Source organism: Bubalus bubalis, chromosome 6, assembly GCF_019923935.1.
Source record: "Bubalus bubalis isolate 160015118507 breed Murrah chromosome 6, NDDB_SH_1, whole genome shotgun sequence".
Taxonomy (NCBI): domain Eukaryota; kingdom Metazoa; phylum Chordata; class Mammalia; order Artiodactyla; family Bovidae; genus Bubalus; species Bubalus bubalis.
In genome coordinates, this window is record NC_059162.1 from 6,668,973 (window position 1) to 6,689,362 (window position 20,390).

General features: G+C 39.2%; 1 protein-coding gene across 4 annotated transcripts in view; it reads right to left on the reverse strand.

Moving 5' to 3' along the window:
* The window catches only part of DDR2 (discoidin domain receptor tyrosine kinase 2), a 186,136-nt gene that overhangs the window by 7,533 nt on the left and 158,213 nt on the right, over window positions 1-20,390 (reverse strand). For all 4 annotated transcript variants that reach the window (XM_025287459.3, XM_025287456.3, XM_044944105.2 and 1 more), the window contains 8 exons: window positions 17,421-17,483; window positions 16,460-16,590; window positions 12,724-12,934; window positions 10,357-10,580; window positions 8,792-8,919; window positions 6,359-6,550; window positions 5,620-5,854; window positions 3,614-3,763 (listed from right to left, as the gene is read on the reverse strand). In XM_025287459.3, the coding sequence (XP_025143244.1) occupies window positions 3,614-3,763; window positions 5,620-5,854; window positions 6,359-6,550; window positions 8,792-8,919; window positions 10,357-10,580; window positions 12,724-12,934; window positions 16,460-16,590; window positions 17,421-17,483 (1,334 nt within the window). The remainder of the gene's footprint in view (window positions 1-3,613; window positions 3,764-5,619; window positions 5,855-6,358; window positions 6,551-8,791; window positions 8,920-10,356; window positions 10,581-12,723; window positions 12,935-16,459; window positions 16,591-17,420; window positions 17,484-20,390) is intronic.

Here is a 20,390-nt window from a genome sequence, read left to right on the forward strand (position 1 = left end):
CCTTGGCCTGCCAGGCTCCTTCCTCTGTCCATGGGATTCTCCAGGCAAGAATACTGGAGTGGGCTGCCATGCCCTCCTCCAGGAGACCCCCTGAGCCAGGGATTGGACCCACATCTCTTATGTCTCCTGCATTGGCAGGCAGGTTCTTTACCACAAGTGCCACCTGGGAAACCCAATAACTGGCAATGTTGAGCACCCTTTCATGTGCCTGTTGGCCATCTGTTTGTTTGTCTTCTTTGTGAAAATGTTTAGTCAGATCTGCTCATTTAAAATTGTCTGGTTTGGGGGATTTTTGCTCTTGAGTTGCATGAGTTCTTTATGCATTTTGGATATTAACCCATATCAGATATACGATTTACAAATTTTTCTCCAATTTGGTAGATTGCCTTTTCATTTTGATGGTTTCCTTTGTTATAAGGAAGATTTTTAGTTTGATGTAGTCCCACATGTTTATTTTTGCTTTATTGCCTTTGCTTTGGTTGTCAAATCCAGAAAATCATTGCTAAGACCAATGCCAAGGAGTTTTCCATCATCAATTCTTAATCAAAAAGTAAAAAGGCAAATACCTCTGGCTTCTATTTGAATATATAATAAGATCTGACAAACCTTAACTCAGTATGTTAGAAGTGACTATGGCTACAAAATAGTAAGTATTTAAAAGAAATATTACTACTATTATAAAGGATACAGGATAATAGACACTCTAATATACTACTTGTGAAACTTAAAACTGTTAAGTCTTATCTAGGGTGTTCATTAAATAATTTTAGAAAAAAATATATGTTTTGAGCCAACAGATATCAATAAAATGAAATGATAAATAAATTATTTGCCCTTTTCAAAGTTTTATAAACTTGGCAAATAAAGTTATATTTCATAATAATTCTCATTATGTTGATAGTATTTTACTTTTCATAACATCAAACAAAATAAGCTTTTAAAACTGTATTTAATTTTTAATTATTTAATTTCATTTTGACCATGGGATTTCATGAAAAGTGCTTTCGGAGAATTCTTTACAATTTGTAAAAACAAATTGAAAACAAAAAATGTCATATACATTTTAAAATTACTGGAATTATTATTATAGACTTCCAAGCATTTTTAATTGACTATAAAAGATTTAAGATTTGTCTAAGCTATGAGCCCTAAGGATAAGATTCTTTCTAAAATTTGTGTTACTTAAAAGTTTTCTCCTGCACTTTATCTGCTATGTTCAACAAGTTGGTGACATTAACAATGCTGTTTGAATACAAATTAAATCACACGCGTAGAGTCCATAAAATCCATCTAGCAGCTGATAGTGATGCATAACTATCGTGCTTACATTCTAATGTCAAACTTTCAAAATTTGAATACTGAAATTTTAACAATAAAATTTAAAGTAATTAAAGTTTGTAAACTTTTATACAAATTTAGTGAATTATGCTTAGTTTGTTCATATGTTGAATTAAATAAACTTTTATCAATATTTTAAACTTATAGGTAAGAAGCTTACTCAGCATATGATGGTGATATTAGGCTTTGGTCTTGGCTTCACTCAAGTATTTTATTTTATTATTCAACCATTTAGTAGTTGGTCAAAATATATTTGACTCTCTAGCATCATTTAGTAAAAGTGAACATGATGGATCCTTTAAATAAGCAGTTAAAAATAAATAAGAAAAATTAAATCCCAGAGATTATTAGAATTTAAAACTTCCATTAAATGATAAAACAACATTTTCTTTGGAAATGAATAGCATAACATTTGATTAATTAATATGCAACTTTTTGGTGCTAAGTAAAAAGCTGCTGCTGCTGCTGCTAAGTCGCTTCAGTCATGTCCGACTCTGTGCGACCCCATAGACGGCAGCCCACCAGGCTCTGCCGTCCCCGGGATTCTCCAGGCAAGAACACTGGAGTGGGTTGCCATTTCCTTCTCCAGTGCATGAAAGTGAAAAGTGAAAGTGAAGTCGCTCAGTTGTGCCCGATTCTTAGCAACCCCATGGACTGCAGCCCACCAGGCTCCTCCATCCATGGGATTTTCCAGGCAAGAGTACTGGAGTGGGGTGCCATTGCCTTCTCCAGTAAAAAGCTACCTAATATAAAAAATACATATAATGCAAAGCAGACAGTGGACATAAAGTGTGGGGAGAGGAAGCATGCCTGTCTTGGCTGAATGTTTTGGTGGTTCGCCTCATACAAATTGTTTTTTGCATGTGAGATTTCAGTCATTGAATAATAAAATCAGGGAAACTGAAAGGTTTAAAATATTCTTCCCTTTGCCTATAATTCCAGGATGTAAGGAAATTAGAATCATTGTTATGATGAATAAAATTACACTTTCTAATTGAACGCACTACCTTTAATTGGCCATGAGATATCGAAATAGGTCACCCAGGTGGCCATGACGTGCTCCTAGTCCAGAAAAAACAATTTTTTTATTTGGTGCACTCCTTATCTCACGCACCCAGCAGTAAATCATCTTTTGCCAAGATGAGAAGGCAATTAACTCATAACCAAAATAGATAATTTAGATCCCCTGCTACCAAAATATCTACAGAGTATCACAATAAAACTCTAGGACACCCCCTTCCTATTTTTAACCCACTTATTCCACAAACTCTAGTCATTCCCTTATCTTTTGTTTGCTTTAATCTAAGCACAGAGGATCCACTTTTAATTTTCTTCAAGAGCCTTTTCCCGCTCCTCAACTGTTATGATTTTCCTGTCTGAGATGCCACACTCCAAGTCACTGTGGGGGCTCAGTGCTCCAGCCACCAGCAAGCTTTCAATCCCACATCTCACAGGAACTTTAGACACTGAGTTATCCCAAGGAATCTTGGAATATCTTAACTAGGAATTGGAGCCCCTATCAGCTTAGTAGCTTATCCTGAGTCCCAAGAGGCCACAACATCTGGGCCCAGAGGTGCCTTCCAGGAACAGCAAAGCCAGGATGCACTTGATGGTCTCTAGGCATGTAAGTTGAGAAATATTTTTAAATAATCCAAACCAAATTTTTAACAAATGCTAATAACTCCCTTATTCACTTTTAGCTTATGTTTTTATTCTTATGTTCCTCAACCACAAAGATAAGCTGTACAGCCTAGACCAGGAAACAGATCAGATATGAGACACAGGATTTATTTCCTGATATCTTTGACTTGGGCTTCCCTGGTGGCTCAGTTGGTAAAGAATCAACCTGCAATGCAGGAGACCCAGGTTCAATCCCTGGGTAAAGAAGGTCCCCTGGAGAAGTAAATGGCAACCCACCCAGTATTCTTGCCTGGAGAATTCCATGGACAGAGGAGCCTGACGGGCTACAGTCCATGGGGTCGCACAGAGTAGGACACAACTTAGTGACTCCACCACCACCACCACCACCACCTTTGAGTTATGCAGAAGCCTGATGGGACTCCCTCATGCTCCCCAGGGCCAGCGGGTTGACCCATGGATAAAGTAGAGTGTATGGATGCCTAGGGAGGACCACCTTGGTCTTTCACATCACCTGGATAATTAATGACAAATGACTATCATCCAGCTCAGGCCTATCCTGTTAAATCAGAACTTATCCTTTTCTCACCTTCAGGAGCACCCAAGGCCACATCTCTCCACCCCCAGAAGCTCTCACCTGCCTCCCTTGGTCTCGGAAGAACTCTCCAGTATTCTCAATGACCTGTTCATCTGACAGTTGGGAATAGGGCTGCTCCTGGCAAAAGGTGAAAGTCTCCCACAGAGTCACCCCGAAGGCCCACACATCACTTGCTGTGGTGAATTTGCCCTGTTTAAGTAAGGAAAAGAAGAGAAAGTCAGAATAATCTGTGTACGACAAGAGCAGAGAGATTGTCATAAAATGGAGTTTTTCACTATGCAGGGCAAGGAATACTGGAACTGCCAAGATATGCACTGGGAATCTGAAAACGACAATAGGAAGTTGTTTCAATGCCAGCCTCCACCCGTCTCTCACCCTCGGGATCTCTGTTGAGGTCTGCTTCTCTTGCAGATGAGATCCAAGGACTGAAGAGGATGTGGCCATAAGCTACCTGACTCTCCAGCTGAGAGTTAGAAGGTCAAAGTCCAGGATCTAGGGCAGCCGCAGGTAGATGCCCGCGGGAAAGGCAAAATAAGAACAGGAAGAGATCCAGATATCTCTGTGTTAGAGATACAGGAATCCAGTGTGAATGCCTCAAGTAGCTCCTGTTCAGTGATCATCACAGTCTTGGACGATAGACTGACAAGTGCTCTCAGTGAGATTCAGATGCAGTCAACATCCATTAAATACTTGCACATGTTCTATTCAATAATCACAGTGCTGAAGTAGATAATATTTATTCCTACTTTTTACATCAGAAAAGTGAGACAACATAGGTTTACTAAAATCCCCTGGTTTTTAAGACCATTAATAATAGAAAAACTGAGAGTTGGACCAAAACCCTCTGAATCTCGGTCTAACACCATGAAATACATTTAAAGGTAGCAAAGCTTAATAATAACATTAGAAAGGGGTAAAATATGTGATTCACCTATGTAGATGATAAAAATCTTTATAATGATTTATATAAAATGGTATATCTTACAGCATTATTTATAATTGAAGGAAATTGGAAAATACCAAATTATTATGACATTAAATTACAGGATATATCTATAATGGAGTATTATATAACCATTAAAATCATGTTTTTGGAGAATACTTACTGCCAATGAGAGAGAATTTTATGTGCATAGTATCATCCCAATATGTAAAATAATTTTATATACATAATACATATATTAAGAAAGATACATGTATAGAAAAAATCATCAAAGGAAATACAGTAGAATATTAATATTAATAGTGGTTATCTTGGTGAGAGAAAAGGGATGACTATACAATCTTTATTTTAAAATTAACAAATCCTACAAGAATATGAACAAGAAACAAACAGATTAACAATAAATGAACAAAACTAGATTGCTTTCAGGCTTTTTTCTGGAATATTAAACGACAAAAGACAAAATTACATGTATTCAGCATCGTAGGAAGTAAAAGTTTAAAGTTTAATAATTCTATAAATCAGCTAAGTGGCATAAAACCAAGTGGCATAAATTGCCTCAAATATGCATGATCAGAGAAGAGAAGCATTCGGAAAAAGAATTATTCACTTGTGATTCAGAATACCAAGAGCTGAATAAAAATTACAAAAGCAAAGAATGAGGAACTTAAAAAGTAAATGATGATAATCATTGACATAGAAACAAAATAATTAATTAGAAATATGGTTATGAAATTAATACAAAAAATATTTTGTGTGGATAACAGTTCTTTAAATGACAAAATTTTAATACCCCAAATTAAGATCAATAATATGGGAAGGGTAGAGATTAAAAAAAATCATACTAAATTTCTTATCAATCCAGGTATATTTTTAACCTTTCTCTCCAAATTTTCTATAGTAAGCATTTTACATTTTATCAGCAGAAATAGGCAAGTGTTAAAAAATAATGATTAGCACCAAAGTAAGTCATCTCAGGTCAGAGAAAACATTAAAGTCTATTCATGGTCTGTCTCCCGCTGTCTCTGGCGCACCTCTATGTGCCCTGTGTACCTGCCTATGTGCTGGTTGCTAGGGCAGAGCTCAAAAACAGGAAACTCACCAGCAAGATGCTCTCCCAGGACATCCAGCGGATCGGGAGCACTGCCCGGCCCTGGATTCGGTAGTAGTCACCACTGTATAGGTTTCTGCTCATTCCAAAATCAGCTATCTTGATGGTATAGTTCTTACCCACTAAGCAGTTTCGTGTGGCCAGATCTCGATGAACAAAATTAAGTGAGGAAAGGTACTTCATACCAGATGCAATCTGGGTAGCCATAAACTTCAGGTTGGCATAACTGAGGAAATACAAAGGAAGAGAGAAAGTAGCCTCTGGAAACAAGAAGCTGTGAAAGGTATGAAAGGTACATACTCTACAGTTGGTACCAAAAAACTGGGGTTCCAACCTCAGCATCCCTTCTCTATTCCTCATTTATCTCTGCTTTCCCCCAAAGTGCAGCTGCTCTGTTATTCCCTGCACACTAACATCCCCTGACTCATTGGGAAAGACCCTAATGCTGGGAAAGATTGAGGGAAGGAGGAGAAGGGAGCGACAGAGGATGAGATGGCTGGATGGCATCACTGACTCAATGGACCTAAGTTTGAGTAAGCTCTGGGAGATAGTGAAGAATAGGGAAGCCTGGCGTGCTGCAGTCTATGGGGTTGCAAAGAGTCAGACACAACTTAGCAACTGAACAACAACATCCCCTGCCATCCAAGAACAATGATGAACTTTAAAGCTCCCTGCTCCCCATCTTTGTCTCAGGAACCCAGGAAAGAGATGGAAGACTCAGCTTATTTACCTGACAGTGGGCACACTGGCAGAGGAAGAATTGGGTGGCTCGTGGCGGGAAAGAAACTGATTGAGATCTCCATTTTCCATGTACTCAGTGATCATGCAAAGAGGATCCTCAGTGATGCACACAGCTAAGAGACGGATGATGTTTGGGTCCTTGAGCCGGGACATGATCTTTATCTCCTTGAGAAAATCATTCCTTTGAAGGACACATACGTAGATAAACCCAGAGGTTGCCAGAGTTAGAATCAAGAAGTGGGAGAAGGCACAGCAAAGTCTAGTCCTGCCCATTATACTAGTTTTCTTTTCCTTTGGATAACCTTTGTAAGAACAGAGAAATTGCTTCCTGGAAACTGTCTCATTCTACTCATCCTGGAGTATGATAAACCCTTATTCAACTGTAATTTTGGAGGCATATGGACCATGACATTCACATTTGTACCCTTAGTATCCAACAAAATCCCTGCCATAGAAAGTGATTCAGTTCAGTTCAGTTCAGTTCAGTCGTTCAGTCGTGTCCAACTCTTTGCGACCCCATAAATCGCAGCATGCCAGGCCTCCCTGTCCATTACCAACTCCTGGAGTTCACTCAAACTCATGTGATTAATATTTGCTAAATCAAATGTAGGTTACTAAAAACTAGTCTTAAAAATTAAAACTTCAACTGAAAATTATATCTTAAGTGCACTGGGGTCTTTCCCTTTTTTAAAAGCTATGGAGTCACTCTATAAATAAAGCTAAGGCACTTTTTAATGAAAATGAATAACCATCCTCTGGTTTATCTGATAATTTTTTATTGCCCCATGCTGGCTTATTTGAATGCAGAGTGTACCAGCAGACAATCACAACACACATTTAGTAACCTCTTCAAAATTGAGTGGTTTAAAGTTCATGGTGGTAATGCAGTCATTTCACAAGAAGTACTCACTTGGCCAAAACTAATAGCTGTTAGAGTAGATGGTGATGACCACCCTTGAATCACAAAGCGGGCTACCTTCCCAGTAGCAATATTTGGGGGAGTGAAACCACTAGACCACATTATCAAAACTATTGGAATAGACATGTTGTATGTCTCCTAGGAGTATTCTAGCAATCCTGGACTGGGAGTCATACCAGTCAATATAAAATCCTTAAAATCAATATGGTTTCAATACCTCTCCTCTTTCATTCCTCCTTCAATCTCAAAGCAAGGGGGTCCATGGTTTGGGAGGGCACACAACCTAAGCCATCCATTGTTGCTTAATTGGAGTGGGCACAGATGGAACACCACACCTCACCAAAAAACAGTGAGCAAGGAGGGAGGCTCAAGAGGGAGGGGATACATGTATAACTATGGCACAAACCAATACAACATTATTAAAAAAAAATGTTTTTAACGGGTAAAAGCTTTGTCACATCCCATAGTTTTTTTTTTTTTTTTCCTTTCTTCTTGCCACCTTCTCTAATCATGGGCTAATATTTATATCAGGAATATTCTTTCTTTCAATGGGACCTAAGGATATCACTTTTCATTCATATTAGTATCCTTCAGATTGAAATTCTCACAGTTAAAATTCCAAAACCGCCACAGTTCTGTTCCCCTGACTTTCTTCTTCATGCCACATCCTGCCAATTGCAAGACTTTTAATAAAACCCTATCACCATTCTTGAAATTTATGATAATTTGAGGTATAGCAATCTAAACTTTTTCTGAATTTGAACATCAGTGAGACAAATCAAGCCAACACAAATGAAGAAATGCATATGTTACCCAGATGTGCAGATTTTCCTGAGACACATTCAATCAGCTTTCAACCAGCATGCCTGTCTGGGTGAGGATTAACTCACCATTACTGTAATGGAAAGGCTGTCAAACAACGGAGTGTGGCTGGAAACTGCAATTTATGTAGTAAAGGATCCAAGAGATTATTAGCCAGTTTGGAAAACTGCTAAAGGACTGTGGATCCTTTTGCTTTGAGGTCCATGGGTACTTTTCCAAGTAGAGGTAGCTTCTCATTTGGGGGGTTGCTGGATATAGACGAAGAGGAGCATAAAAGAGAAAAAAAGGGATGAGAAAGTAAATAGAGATTCAGTGTGAAAAAAGGAGAATGGCAGGAGCTTAGCAAGAAAGATGTGTGTGACTGTGAAAAGTTTGCAAGGGTAGGTAATGACATTCAGGAATGTCAGACTGTTGTGTAGGTTGGGAAGCACAGTGCTGTGCAAAGGAGGTTAGGAAGTAAATATGTAGCAGATCTAACAGAAAATGTACATTTGTTTTAGAAGGAGATGAGAATGAAGATGAGAATTACTGACCCATCAGAAATCTAAAACACAACAGTGGATATATGAGCAGCTCACAGACCTTCTCATCTCAAAAGAAATTTGCTCAGAAGTTTCCAAGAGTATCCCTGATCCTGAAGATGAAACAAATAAAGGAAAATTCAAAATGTAGACCACAGACCTGGCATTCTTGTTGGCATCTGCTCGGAGCATTTTCACAGCCACCAGGACAGGCTGGTTGGCACTGACATCTAGGGCAAAATCTTTGTCTTTGAACTTTTCCATTCCCTCCACTTCACAGAGATGAACCTAGACAAAAGTCATCTAGTCTCAGCATCATCATTTCTCCTGAAGATGTCTCAGTACTCTTTCTGGGCATTTCCTGGAGATAAACTAACTCTTACAACTCAGGCAAAATAATCAAAAGGCCAATAAGAAGCTATGTGTAGCATATCTTTGACTCAAATAATTGATTTTTTTTAATGGTAAGCTAATGTGATATGTTACTGCTTTATAAAAAATATACATTGGTTGGAATATTAAATATGTGAATGAATCTATAACTATTTTAGTACAGCTATAAAATACAGTATTATTTTATTATACTATAAAATGTCATCTTGTATAAATGCCTTCAACTTTGATTCAAGGGAGTTTGGCTATAAGATTGCACAAAACATAAGGTATTTTATTCTCTAAGGTAATCCCTTAGGATGGAATTAGCATTATCGGGAACACCTACGTGTCAGTAACAGTATAACAAGCCTGCATTTTCAACTCAGGAGACAGAATGAGTGGACATAACACCATAAATGAATGCCATGGGCCCTTCTTCCTCTACCACCACCAAACCTACACAAGGTTAAAGCATGGCACCCATGCTGGAAACAAGTACCATACGCTTAGGAAACCAAGTTACATTTGGAGTTTAGATGGTGGTGTTGAAGAGCTTCTGTTGCCACTTAAATCATTGCTTTGAATTCTCAGAAGGCTCATGTGACTGTTGTAAGAATGAAAAGTCAAATATTACATGCATCACTCTGAGGGCATTTGAGACGAGTGTTCTCCTTATCTTGGTTAGTGATTTATTCCCTAGTGGCTGACTCTGGGACTAAAAGCAGGGGCGAGGTTGTTTTTGACCATTTTACATGTAACTCCCATTAAAATGGAAAAAAACAAAGTGGCTATCCAATAGCAGGATGTTCTTGGACACTTTATAAAAGATGATCACATCTTATGGTCCCCACCCTCTGTAACCTACTGTAAAATATTTAGAAAATATTGGATGATTTTAGGATCTCTAAGTCTAGTGACTTTCCTGCTTTAAAAACTCTTGTATAGAAATCAGAATTCCCAGGAATTCCACAGCTATTTGACAAAGATGAGACTGACCCAATACTAGTCTTCTAGAGTAGGGGTCCCCCACCTCCAGGAATGTGTATATGATCTAAAGGTGGAGCTGATATAATAGTAATAGAAATAAAGTAAACAATAAATGTAATACACTTGGGATTTGGGGATGCCAACGCCACCCCCTCCCCCAGTCCATGGAAAACTGTCTTCCATGACACCTGGTGCCAAACTGTTGGGGACCGCTATAGAGGACAACGCGAGGAGAGATGGCCAGAGGACACGTCCCGTGTGAGTCCACTCCAGATGGGCCACTTTGCCCTACACGTCATTTTTATTCAACTACTTCCTCTGAACTGCCAAGGACTGGAGACTCCACTCCAAGAATCAGCTCACCTCCCCAAACTGGCCTTCACCCAGCTTCTCCTTGAATGTTAAGAGCTTTCTGGGGAACTCTTCCACAGCCACGTCTTTTCCGGAGAGGAGGTCCATGGTAACGGCAGGCACAGAGTAGGTGTTGCCTCCAGTCACCCCCTGGAGGTTCACAATGTCAGCCTCTGCGTAGTGGGGCACACCCTCGGGCCCACTGGGCTGGACTGGCTTCACAACGCCACTGCAGCCTGGGAAGACAAGGACAATGAGCTTCATCCCATGGAGCATTTTTGGAGATCTCTTTAGGAAAGAAAATCTGACAGGAAGGCTAAAACATGTAGCCAATTCATGTTAATGTATGGCAAAAACCATCACAATATTGTAAAGTAATTATCTTCCAATTACAATAAAGTAAAAAACAAAAATAAAGTCCCCAGTCTATCTATGACATTATTACTTGGACAATGGTTCCTCTAGAGACTTCCTTATGGCCTCCAGAATACAGGTCACCATTTTATCTCGTACCCTTCTCCTCGTGCTACATGATCATTAACAATCTCCTTGACTAAACTTATGGAATTGCAGTGAAGCTCTAGGAAGGCTGGCTATACTAGTTAGGGTGGGAGTATTAAAGTTTTAGGATTTAACAGCATATTTTCTTAATTTTAAGATATGATCACTGATGTAAACAACCTATTTTGGGGATTTAAAACTTTGATTAAATTTATATGATCTAGCTTAAGACAGCCTAACTTTAAAACACATTAAAATACGAGGAGAAATATTTTAGCCTTCAGGAAGTAGGTAAGCTACTTAGGCTCGGCCTAAAAAAAGAATTATATCTCTTTTCTTGTTATCTCTGTGAAAGTCCCATAGTTCAATATGCTCCATCAAAGTTTGCTATCCACTGAGTGGTAAATATAAAGAAATCTTTCTATAAAGAAAACTGAACACCAAAGAATTGATGCTTTTGAACTGTGAGGTTGGAGAAGACTCTTGAGAGTCCCTTGGACTGCAAGGAGATCCAACCAGTCCATCCTAAAAGAAATCAGTCCTGAATATTCATTGGAAGGACTGATGCTATAGCTGAAACTCCAATACTTTGGCCACTTGATGTGAAGAACTGACTCATTGGAAAAGACCATGATGCTGGGAAAGACTGAAGGCAGGAGGAGAAGAGGATGACAGAGGATGAGATGGTTGGATGGCATCACCAACTCGATAGACATGAGTTTGTGCAAGCTTTGGGAGTTGGTGGTGGACAGGGAAGCCTGGCATGCTGCAGTCCATGGGGTCGCAAAGAGTCAGACACGAGTGAGCTACTGAACTGAGCTGAACTAAACTGAGTGGTAAATACACATTAGTGTCCTTTCTTCCTTTGGAAAGACTCCCTTGAAAAGCCTCTGCCCTCGTGGTCAGTCCTGCTACTTTTCCAGTGACCTCCCTCCTGAACACCATCAGTCCTCTCCTATTGACGTGGGTCACCTTTGGTTGCTGATATTATGGAAAGAAAACTTGCTCTTAGTCTCAGCAATGACCCTAGCGTTCCTTCTGATGTCACTCTGCAGCCCTTTTCAAAAAACACTGGGATGGGAATCAATTGGCACTGTTTACCAAAGCAATGCTTTTACTGAGAGAAGGCAAGAGATATTTACTTTTGTAATAAAATCATATATGAGTCTAATACATCATTCACCAAAGAAAAATGAACAAAAATTAAATAACATGATTATCTGTGCTTAGTCTCTCCATCATGTCCAGCTCTTTGCAACCATGGACTGTAGCCCGCCAGGCTTCTCTGTCCATGGGGATTCTCCAGGCAAGAATACTGGAGTGGGTTGCCATGCCCTTCTCCAAGGGATCTTCCCTACCTAGGGTTCAAACCCAGGTCTCTCATATTGCAGGCGGATTCTTTACTGTCTGTACCACCAGGGATGCCCAACACAATTATCTAGGTGACTAAAAACTGGGGATTCTAGGATGTCTTTAGCTTCATTGTTTTTTCTTCAAGTTTGATTCTAGTCCTGAATTTACCCCTATTGGTGTTTGATATTGAGTAAGTACCTTATCTGAGTCTTCTTACTTTCCTCTTATGAAAAAAGAGAAGGTTGGACTAGTTGGGCTGTTTAGGTTCTTCCGGTGTTAACACTTTAGTAACACATTTTATCTGTTTTCTTCTTCTAACATGTGGGGCCTTCCAAACATCTGCTATTATTAGTAGCAGAGGCGAGAAGCTGAGATTTGAGTAGAAGTAGCAGAGAAAGACAGTGTGGACTTCCCAGGAGAAGGTGGACTTCTCTAGGCTAAACTAGACTTGGTTGAGCAGGAGTAATTGTGTCACACCTTCATACACTTTGTCCCTCAATTCTCTGCCCATCACCTCATCCTCACCTGACTCTTCCTCCCCTGGAGCAAATTCTGGAAGTTTTCGTATCAGCCTGGATGGCTCCTGGTAGTCAGGGCGAAGTGGAAAGATGCGATCATAAGTGGAGTTGGACTCCTGCTCACTTGGTGATGAGGAGCGGTTATTGTTGAACATGCTGGATTCGCTGGGCAGGGAAAGGCTGACTGTCATTTCATCATCCAGCATCCTCCGGGAAGCCTAAAAGAGAAGGGGAGAGAGGCATGTTGGCACAAAAGAAATCATCACTCCCTCCTCTTCTTAAAGCCAGCTCTTCCACTCAGATGAAAATAATTCTTTAATACTCAAACTCCAGAAGCAATGCAAGTGACAGGGATACAGCCTGGTTCCACAAATACCTACACTGTAGAAATTTAGAATAATCTTTCATTTCATCAAGGAAGAATTTGACTTCCAAATATCTACACTGCCAACATTCATTAACTCCCATTGAAGTACTTATAAGCATCATTCACATGACACTGTAGGAACCTATCAATAACCAATCAAAGAATGTCAATCTTAGCATTTTCAGCCAGTCAGTTCAGTCACTCAGTCGTGTCCGACTCTGTGACCCCATGAATTACAGCATGCTGGGCCTCCCTGTCCATCACCACCTCCGGGAGTTCACTCAAACTCACATCCATCGAGTCGGTGATGACAAGTTCTATTAATAATGGGTTTTCCTGACACCATTCAACCACTTGATTTCATGTAGATATAAATTAAAATGCTCATGAACACAACAAATGTGTTGTAATACGATGAATCTGCACTTCACCTGATCACTCTGGCATTGTATGTTAGAGTAATACTCTCTTTATCCTGCATTTCTACTAACCAAAAATAAAATGACTACAAAATAGGAAAGGAAAGTATCCCTACATGTCTAGGGATACTGAGGTGAATTATACCTGTGTGTGTGTGTGTGTGTGTGTGTGTGTGTTAGTAGCTCAGTCATGTCCCACTCTCTGTGACTCCCTGAACTGTAGCCCACCAGGCTCCTCTGTCCATGGAATTCTCCAAGCAAAAATACTGGAATGGGTTCCCATTCCCTTCTCCAGGGCATCTTCTCAACCCAGGGATTAAACCCAGGTCTCCTGCATTGAAGGCAGATTCTTTCATTTGAGCCACCAGGAAGCCCAAATTATACCTAACACAGGAATAAGAAGAATTAAACAGCTAATTGTTCTTGCATTCCATCTAATATGGCCTGCCTGCTCCTTCAAAATGAACTCTCATAATCTAAATATATGTGACTCTTTAGATTTAAACACGTGAAATGTTCTACTCCAGCAAACACACCTTGGGTGCACAATGGAGAAATTGAGATGTCTGCTCCATAAGCTAGGCTGATAGGTCCTCAAAAATGAGTGTGGAGCCCAGCACATGTAGGTACTCAATAAATATGGGTTGACTCTCTCTAAGAGAGAATTGAAGACACCATTATAAGTATCCTGCAAATAACGCTGTAGCATAAAGCTACCTTGAGTAATGTATTGGGAATATAAATATATGCTTAAGGGTCTTCTACAAAAAATCCTTCCCTCAAGGAGAAATCCTGTGTTATTCCAGAGTGTTTTTGAGTTTTCTCACTCAGGATGTACAGGGATAGAAAGAATTTCTTGAAGGACCAAGATAAATATTCAAAGGCAAAATGTTTAATCTCCCTTTTACCTAGAGAGTCTCCAGCCCCAAATTCCTGTCCCAGACCATGAATATATTCCAGTAGGTTTCAGAAGAAAGACTCAGAGAAGAGTGGTAAGTTCTGGTGCAGAGAAAAACAGCTCATAGAATAGAGAACACAGATTCTCCACCCAACTAAAAAAATGCTGTCATAACATACTGTTCAATAAGAGCACAGCATCAAGCTTTCCAATGAATCTTCAGACCACCAGCTTCTTCCACCACTACTCTTTGCTAGCCTTCTCCCTGGAATCTAGATACTCAGTGTGTTTCAGCACTCTAAAAGAAGAAAGGTTTTGGTGTTGCCTCATCATGCCAGTGCGTGAGCTCTCTGTGGATTCTACCTTTCAGCCTTCAGTCACTATTTATAGATTGAAAGCTTTAATTTACTCAAAGTATTTTCAGACTCATGATAGAAGTCCCTGTGGGAAGCAAAGAGATCCTCTCTTTTGTGAAATGTTCCTGCCTAAAAACCTTAAAGTAAACTTAAGTCTTTCAGGGCCTAAGTGTGTAACAGCTCAGAAGGAATTGCAGGCTGCTTGTCTGGGTCATTCCCTTCACTTCTCTGATATTAGCCCCTTCCTCTTGTTCCACCCAGAAGGTTCCAGTCCATTCACCCCTTCTGGTATGTACTCCACAGAGGCACTAGTCTCCTCTGAGAGCCCATCTCCAAACACAGAAGCTATGAACACAATCAGGCATTATTACCCTCCCTCCCGGTCCCAGCCCTCAATGGGCACTTCAAAGTCTCACAACCCAGAGCACCTGTGACCTGTCACAGCCCACATCCATTTGAGCTCATAGACCAGGGACAATGCCCATGGCCAAAGGCAGAAACACTTTATCATCAGCAAACTCAAAGAATATCACACACTTAACAACAGTGCCCAGAGTTGCTATCTGGTCTAAAAAACCCAAAAGAAGTCATAGATAATCTATCCGTGCATGTGTGCTAAGTCGCTTCAGTCATGTCCAACTCTGTAACCCTATGGACTGTAACCAGCCAGGCTCCTCTGTCCATGGGATTCTCCAGGCTAGAATACTGGAGTGGGTTGCCATTTCCTTTTTCAGGGTATGTCCGTGACCCAGGGATGGAACCCACATCTGTTTATGTCACCTGCATTGGCAGGCAGAGTCTTTACCACTAGCGCCATTGGGAAGCCCCAGTCTACCCGTGGTGGAATGTATATAGTTTAGAAGAAAAGAAGTCAACAAATTTCAAGACTGGAACAACAAATTTCAATTGGAACCAGCATAAAAAACAGGATATTAATGGCACTGAGAACTTCACATTTTTTAACCAGAAAAACAGTTAAATATAACTACTATTCCCAACTCACCATTATTCAATGAGGTTCAAGTAGAATCATGGAAAAAGTCTCTGTAGACTGTAAAGTGTTAGACAAATGTAGTAGAAATTATACAGATCACTGGGCCTAGACAAAATGAATCTGAGGAGGCATTCAGAGGATGTATAGCCATAACATTCAAGTACAAAAAGAAGTTGGAATAGAATTGCAAGAAACTTGGCTTGGATATTAATGATGTTGGATATTTTTCTACACACACACACCAAAAAACAAGCAAGCAATAAAAACAAAAGGAACAGCATTATCAGAAATTTTAGCTAGGTATTAGTTATGCATCAGAATTGCTTGTTAACTTTTTAAATTAATTTAATTGTAGAATAATTACTTTATAGTTTTTAAAAATACAGATGCTGACACTCCACCCAAAACCCAGTGAATCAGAATCTTCCAGGAAGATGCCTAAGTTGAGATGCCTAAATGTGTTGGGAAGAAAAAAAAAGTTTTTGAGTTCTCTAGGGAGGTTTCAAAATCTCCGTCCTAAAAATGAGAAACTGGACTTAGCTTATTCTTTTCTGATCCTTTCAGCCCTAGCTTTTCTATTCCTATGCCTCTTGATTATCTTTCTAACCATTTACATAGTTTTGTGATTTGCCTCTTACTCCCAGGGTAAGAGCAGCACGGGAAAGTATGGAGTAGTTTCCTATGTCTTGATTGTTCTGCACTTCCTCACCTTCTCCAGCATTTTCTGCCAGAACTGCCTCCAAAGGATGATGACGATGATGGCCAAGAGGATGAAGATGATGGCTACCAAGCAGCCAATCAGGATTCGAGTATTGCTGTCATCAGCTTTAAGCATTGGATCTGTAACCACGAAAGGAAAGATGAGGAACAGTATTATCTCACAAGGCAAGGAAAGGCCTGGACCAGAGATAAGAAGGCAGAACATGCTCCTTCAGATAATTCCACAATATGTCACCTTAACACTTGGTATTGCTACTCTTGTATTACGTTGCTCCTATACCCTACAGTCCCCATCCATGGGACAGTAGCCTCCTCCTCTTCATGTATTAGACTGGATAATGGAGAGGCTTTCCATTCTTCCTGAAAGTTCGCTCCTTCATACCATGGCTTGGGTCTGCTGGCCTCTAATCTCACCTCATGTAAAGCAGGTGAAGAACCAGTTTCACTGTGATTTCTTTGAGACATGCCAGGGTAGCTGAGAGTCCGCTTTGGACTTTACACTATGATTATGCATTTCCCAGATTGCTGACTTATACAGCCAGTGGCTGTCTGAAGCAATGGATACATTTGTCCATATTTCCCTGCAATTGGAGAGACTAGCTTTTTGTTCCATAGACTTCCATTCTTTCCTTGAGATCCCTACAGCGGGTGTCACCTAGACACATCCCCCTCCCTGTTTTTGCTCCACGTGTCCCACACTTCCAAGAAGCTGTTGGGACAACTCACGACTCAGCCTCAGCTGCAGAAGCACATGGACCAGCAGGGAAGGGAGTGAGTTTGGGCCATTAACTTTGGATGTGGACTGTCCTATCTTTCCAGAGCGACTCTTCATCCAAGGACACCTTGCATCAAGCCTCCTACACAGTCAGGCCTTTGCACATCTCCACTCTTCTTCATCCTCTGGAAGGTCTCAACTTAATTTTTATAACGAAGAATTCCATAACACATACCATAGGTTGTGGGTGCCACAGGCGATGTGGGCAGGGCTCCCGAATTGTTGTACATTGCAGCATCTGTTATAAAACAAGGGTGAGTCAGAGCTCAAGGGAAGAACACAGGTAGGTAGTGGTTTTTCTGAAGGTAGGCTCTAAGCTAGTACTTTGTGAAATCAATTTACTGGATTAGAAATGAAATCATATATCATTAATAAATAAATAATATTACCATTCATCTCAATAGCAAGGGCAACTTTTCTTTTGTAAGTATCATGATATTAAAACCTTTAAGAAAGAATGATCAGAGGGCTGTGACCACACATTATCATAAAGCATGCATAGGAAGTGAGACCCAAGTTCAGTAAAATATAGAGAGCATATAATGCGTTAGAGACACGGAACAGACATGGTGCTAAAGATGATCTTTCCTTCAAGGAAATTAAATTAATTGAACTCTTTTGTTTACTAAAGAGTTTTCATTATGTTTCATTGTCCTAGACTTTTAATTTACAAATTAAGCCTTTGTCCTTATAGATAAATTAGAGCAGGGGTCCCCAGCCTCCAGGGTCTAACGCCTGATGATCTGAGGTGGAGTTGATGTAATAACAGTAGAAATAAAGCACACAATAAATGTATGTGCTCGAACTATCCTGAAACTACCACCCCTCTCCACCCCATCGGTGGAAAAATTGTCTTCCACGAAACTGGTCCCTGGTGCCAAAAACGTTGGGAACTACTGAGTTAAATTATTCTTTACTGTGATCCTGAAGCTTCCAAGACTAGATCCCCAAAGTATATTTGACAGATTGATGTTGGTAACTTATTTTTCCCTCTGATTTGTCTAATAAAGAGGGGAAGAATTAAAATACTCACTTCCCATTCAAAAGAGAGTCTCTCCCCAAAACCTAATTTTTCTTCTTATTAGCATTATGATATAAATAAAGTATCTGGCACCCACCTGTACTTTTCTGAATTGGATTCTCAGGCTTCAGTGAAAACTAATAGTATCATGACATTAAAGTTCAGGATATTTCAGCAGTCAAAAACTATGTAACTATAGTTACATAGCTACAACTATTTTAAGTCCTTTTGGCACACTTCTAAAAGTGTCTTCTTTAATGTTAATGAGAATATACACAGCAGACATAAGTAACATGTTGGTCTGATTTGAGTTTACACGGGGCGTATTTAATCACTTACTGAGAACATTTTTTCAAAATTGTATTCTTAGCAAGAAAATATAAAAAAGGTATGAATACATTTTCTGTGATTTTATGCCACAAACACCACTGTTTAGATCATTTAATATGAAACAATTGCACTGACATACTTGTTCCATTTTCCTTGCAGAAATACAAGTTTGAGATGACTTAAAACTGATCATTCATGATGTTCTAAAATTCTTTGGTCATTAAGTTAGCAAAATATGCTTTCTATTAATTCCTGAAGCAAACATTTCAAGTCTCCTGCAGAAACTCTGAGGATGGTGGAAACCCACTGTCTCCTAATTGACACTTACAATGTTAAGTAACACTGATTTTGAACATTTAAATTTCTTCCCTCAATAAATACTTTATAAAATAATGAATCCACTTACTCTTAGCTTAAATTTTTAAAACAGAAGGTATTGAGGCACCAAACCTCTTTTTCTAAACATGTACTGTATTTCCTTATCAATACATCTTAATTAGCAAAACATCTTAAAATTTTTTTCTTTTAAAAATCAAATTAGGAAGTATGGGATCTTCTGGTTTATTTTTAGTCTTCCCTCTTCTCTGATGTCATTTTTTTGCCTATATTCTTCTTCCAGGCCTAGTATAAAGTCTCGCTCCTTCGTCCATTACAAATCCACTGTCTAGTGACCTCTCTCCTTCTGACCTTATTGTGGGTCACCACTTTGAACATCTTATGAAAAAAAATCGTTATCTAGGTTTTAAATCCTCATCTAAACTGTGATGATATAGACAGTGTCCTAAATGGCTTTTAACTTTTCATGATTTGATGCAGTCCATATTGGCAACTTTGCGGTCTCTAAATACCATTCCCCAATAAAAGGAACCAAGATCAATTGAGGAAATGTGATTCCACATCTGGGAATGGTCTCAAAATAAGCTTGGGACATCTTGTTCTTTCAAATAGTAAAACAGCTATCAAAAACTTATAGGATCCAATTCAAAGTAGACAGAGCCAGCTTAAAGGCATGTGCTCTGGTCAAATGCAGGCAATCTGAGTATTAAAAAGAATATTATTTGCAACACACACTGAATTTATAAAAACCAATGACTGCATAATGATACTAAGAAACATAACAAGGATGAAAATCAAAACAAAGTCTATTCAACACCACTGAAAGTTGCTAAAGGTTGCATTAACTCATTACTCTGAAAATTGATGAAAAAATTAATCACGTATCCTGCCCTTGCAATGCGAACTATATTTCAGGGTTAACAAGCGTATGGAGAATAGTTCTCATATTCAGAATAAATTCAGCTAATAAATGCAAAAGGAACAAAAGAATTAGAAAATCACCAGTCAACAACTCCTAATGAAATAATTTAAGCAGTGGTCATCAATGGAGGGTGACGTCTAAGGAGAAAGATTGTGGGGAACTTTTATGTGAAAGAAAAACCACCTGAGCCCAAGATCAATCTTAGCATCACTAAAAGTGAGGGAGTCTAACATAACATCTCCATGATGAGATTCAACATAAAGTACACAACACTATCTATGAAAAATCCTTAGCAAAAACAAATATTGAATTTGAATCAAATTCACCTGTAAATATAACCTCCAGTCAACAAGACGACAGAGGATGTAAGTTACAGTAAAATGATACCATGGAAAGCAATCAGTTAATCCAGAATGGAATTGTTTTTTAATTTATTCTTTAGATTAAAAGAGATACAACCTAGCAATGTAATTAAGGAAATACACCAGGAGGGGCTTATTAGTAGGATCCTAATTCATTCAAGCACGCTGTTGTTG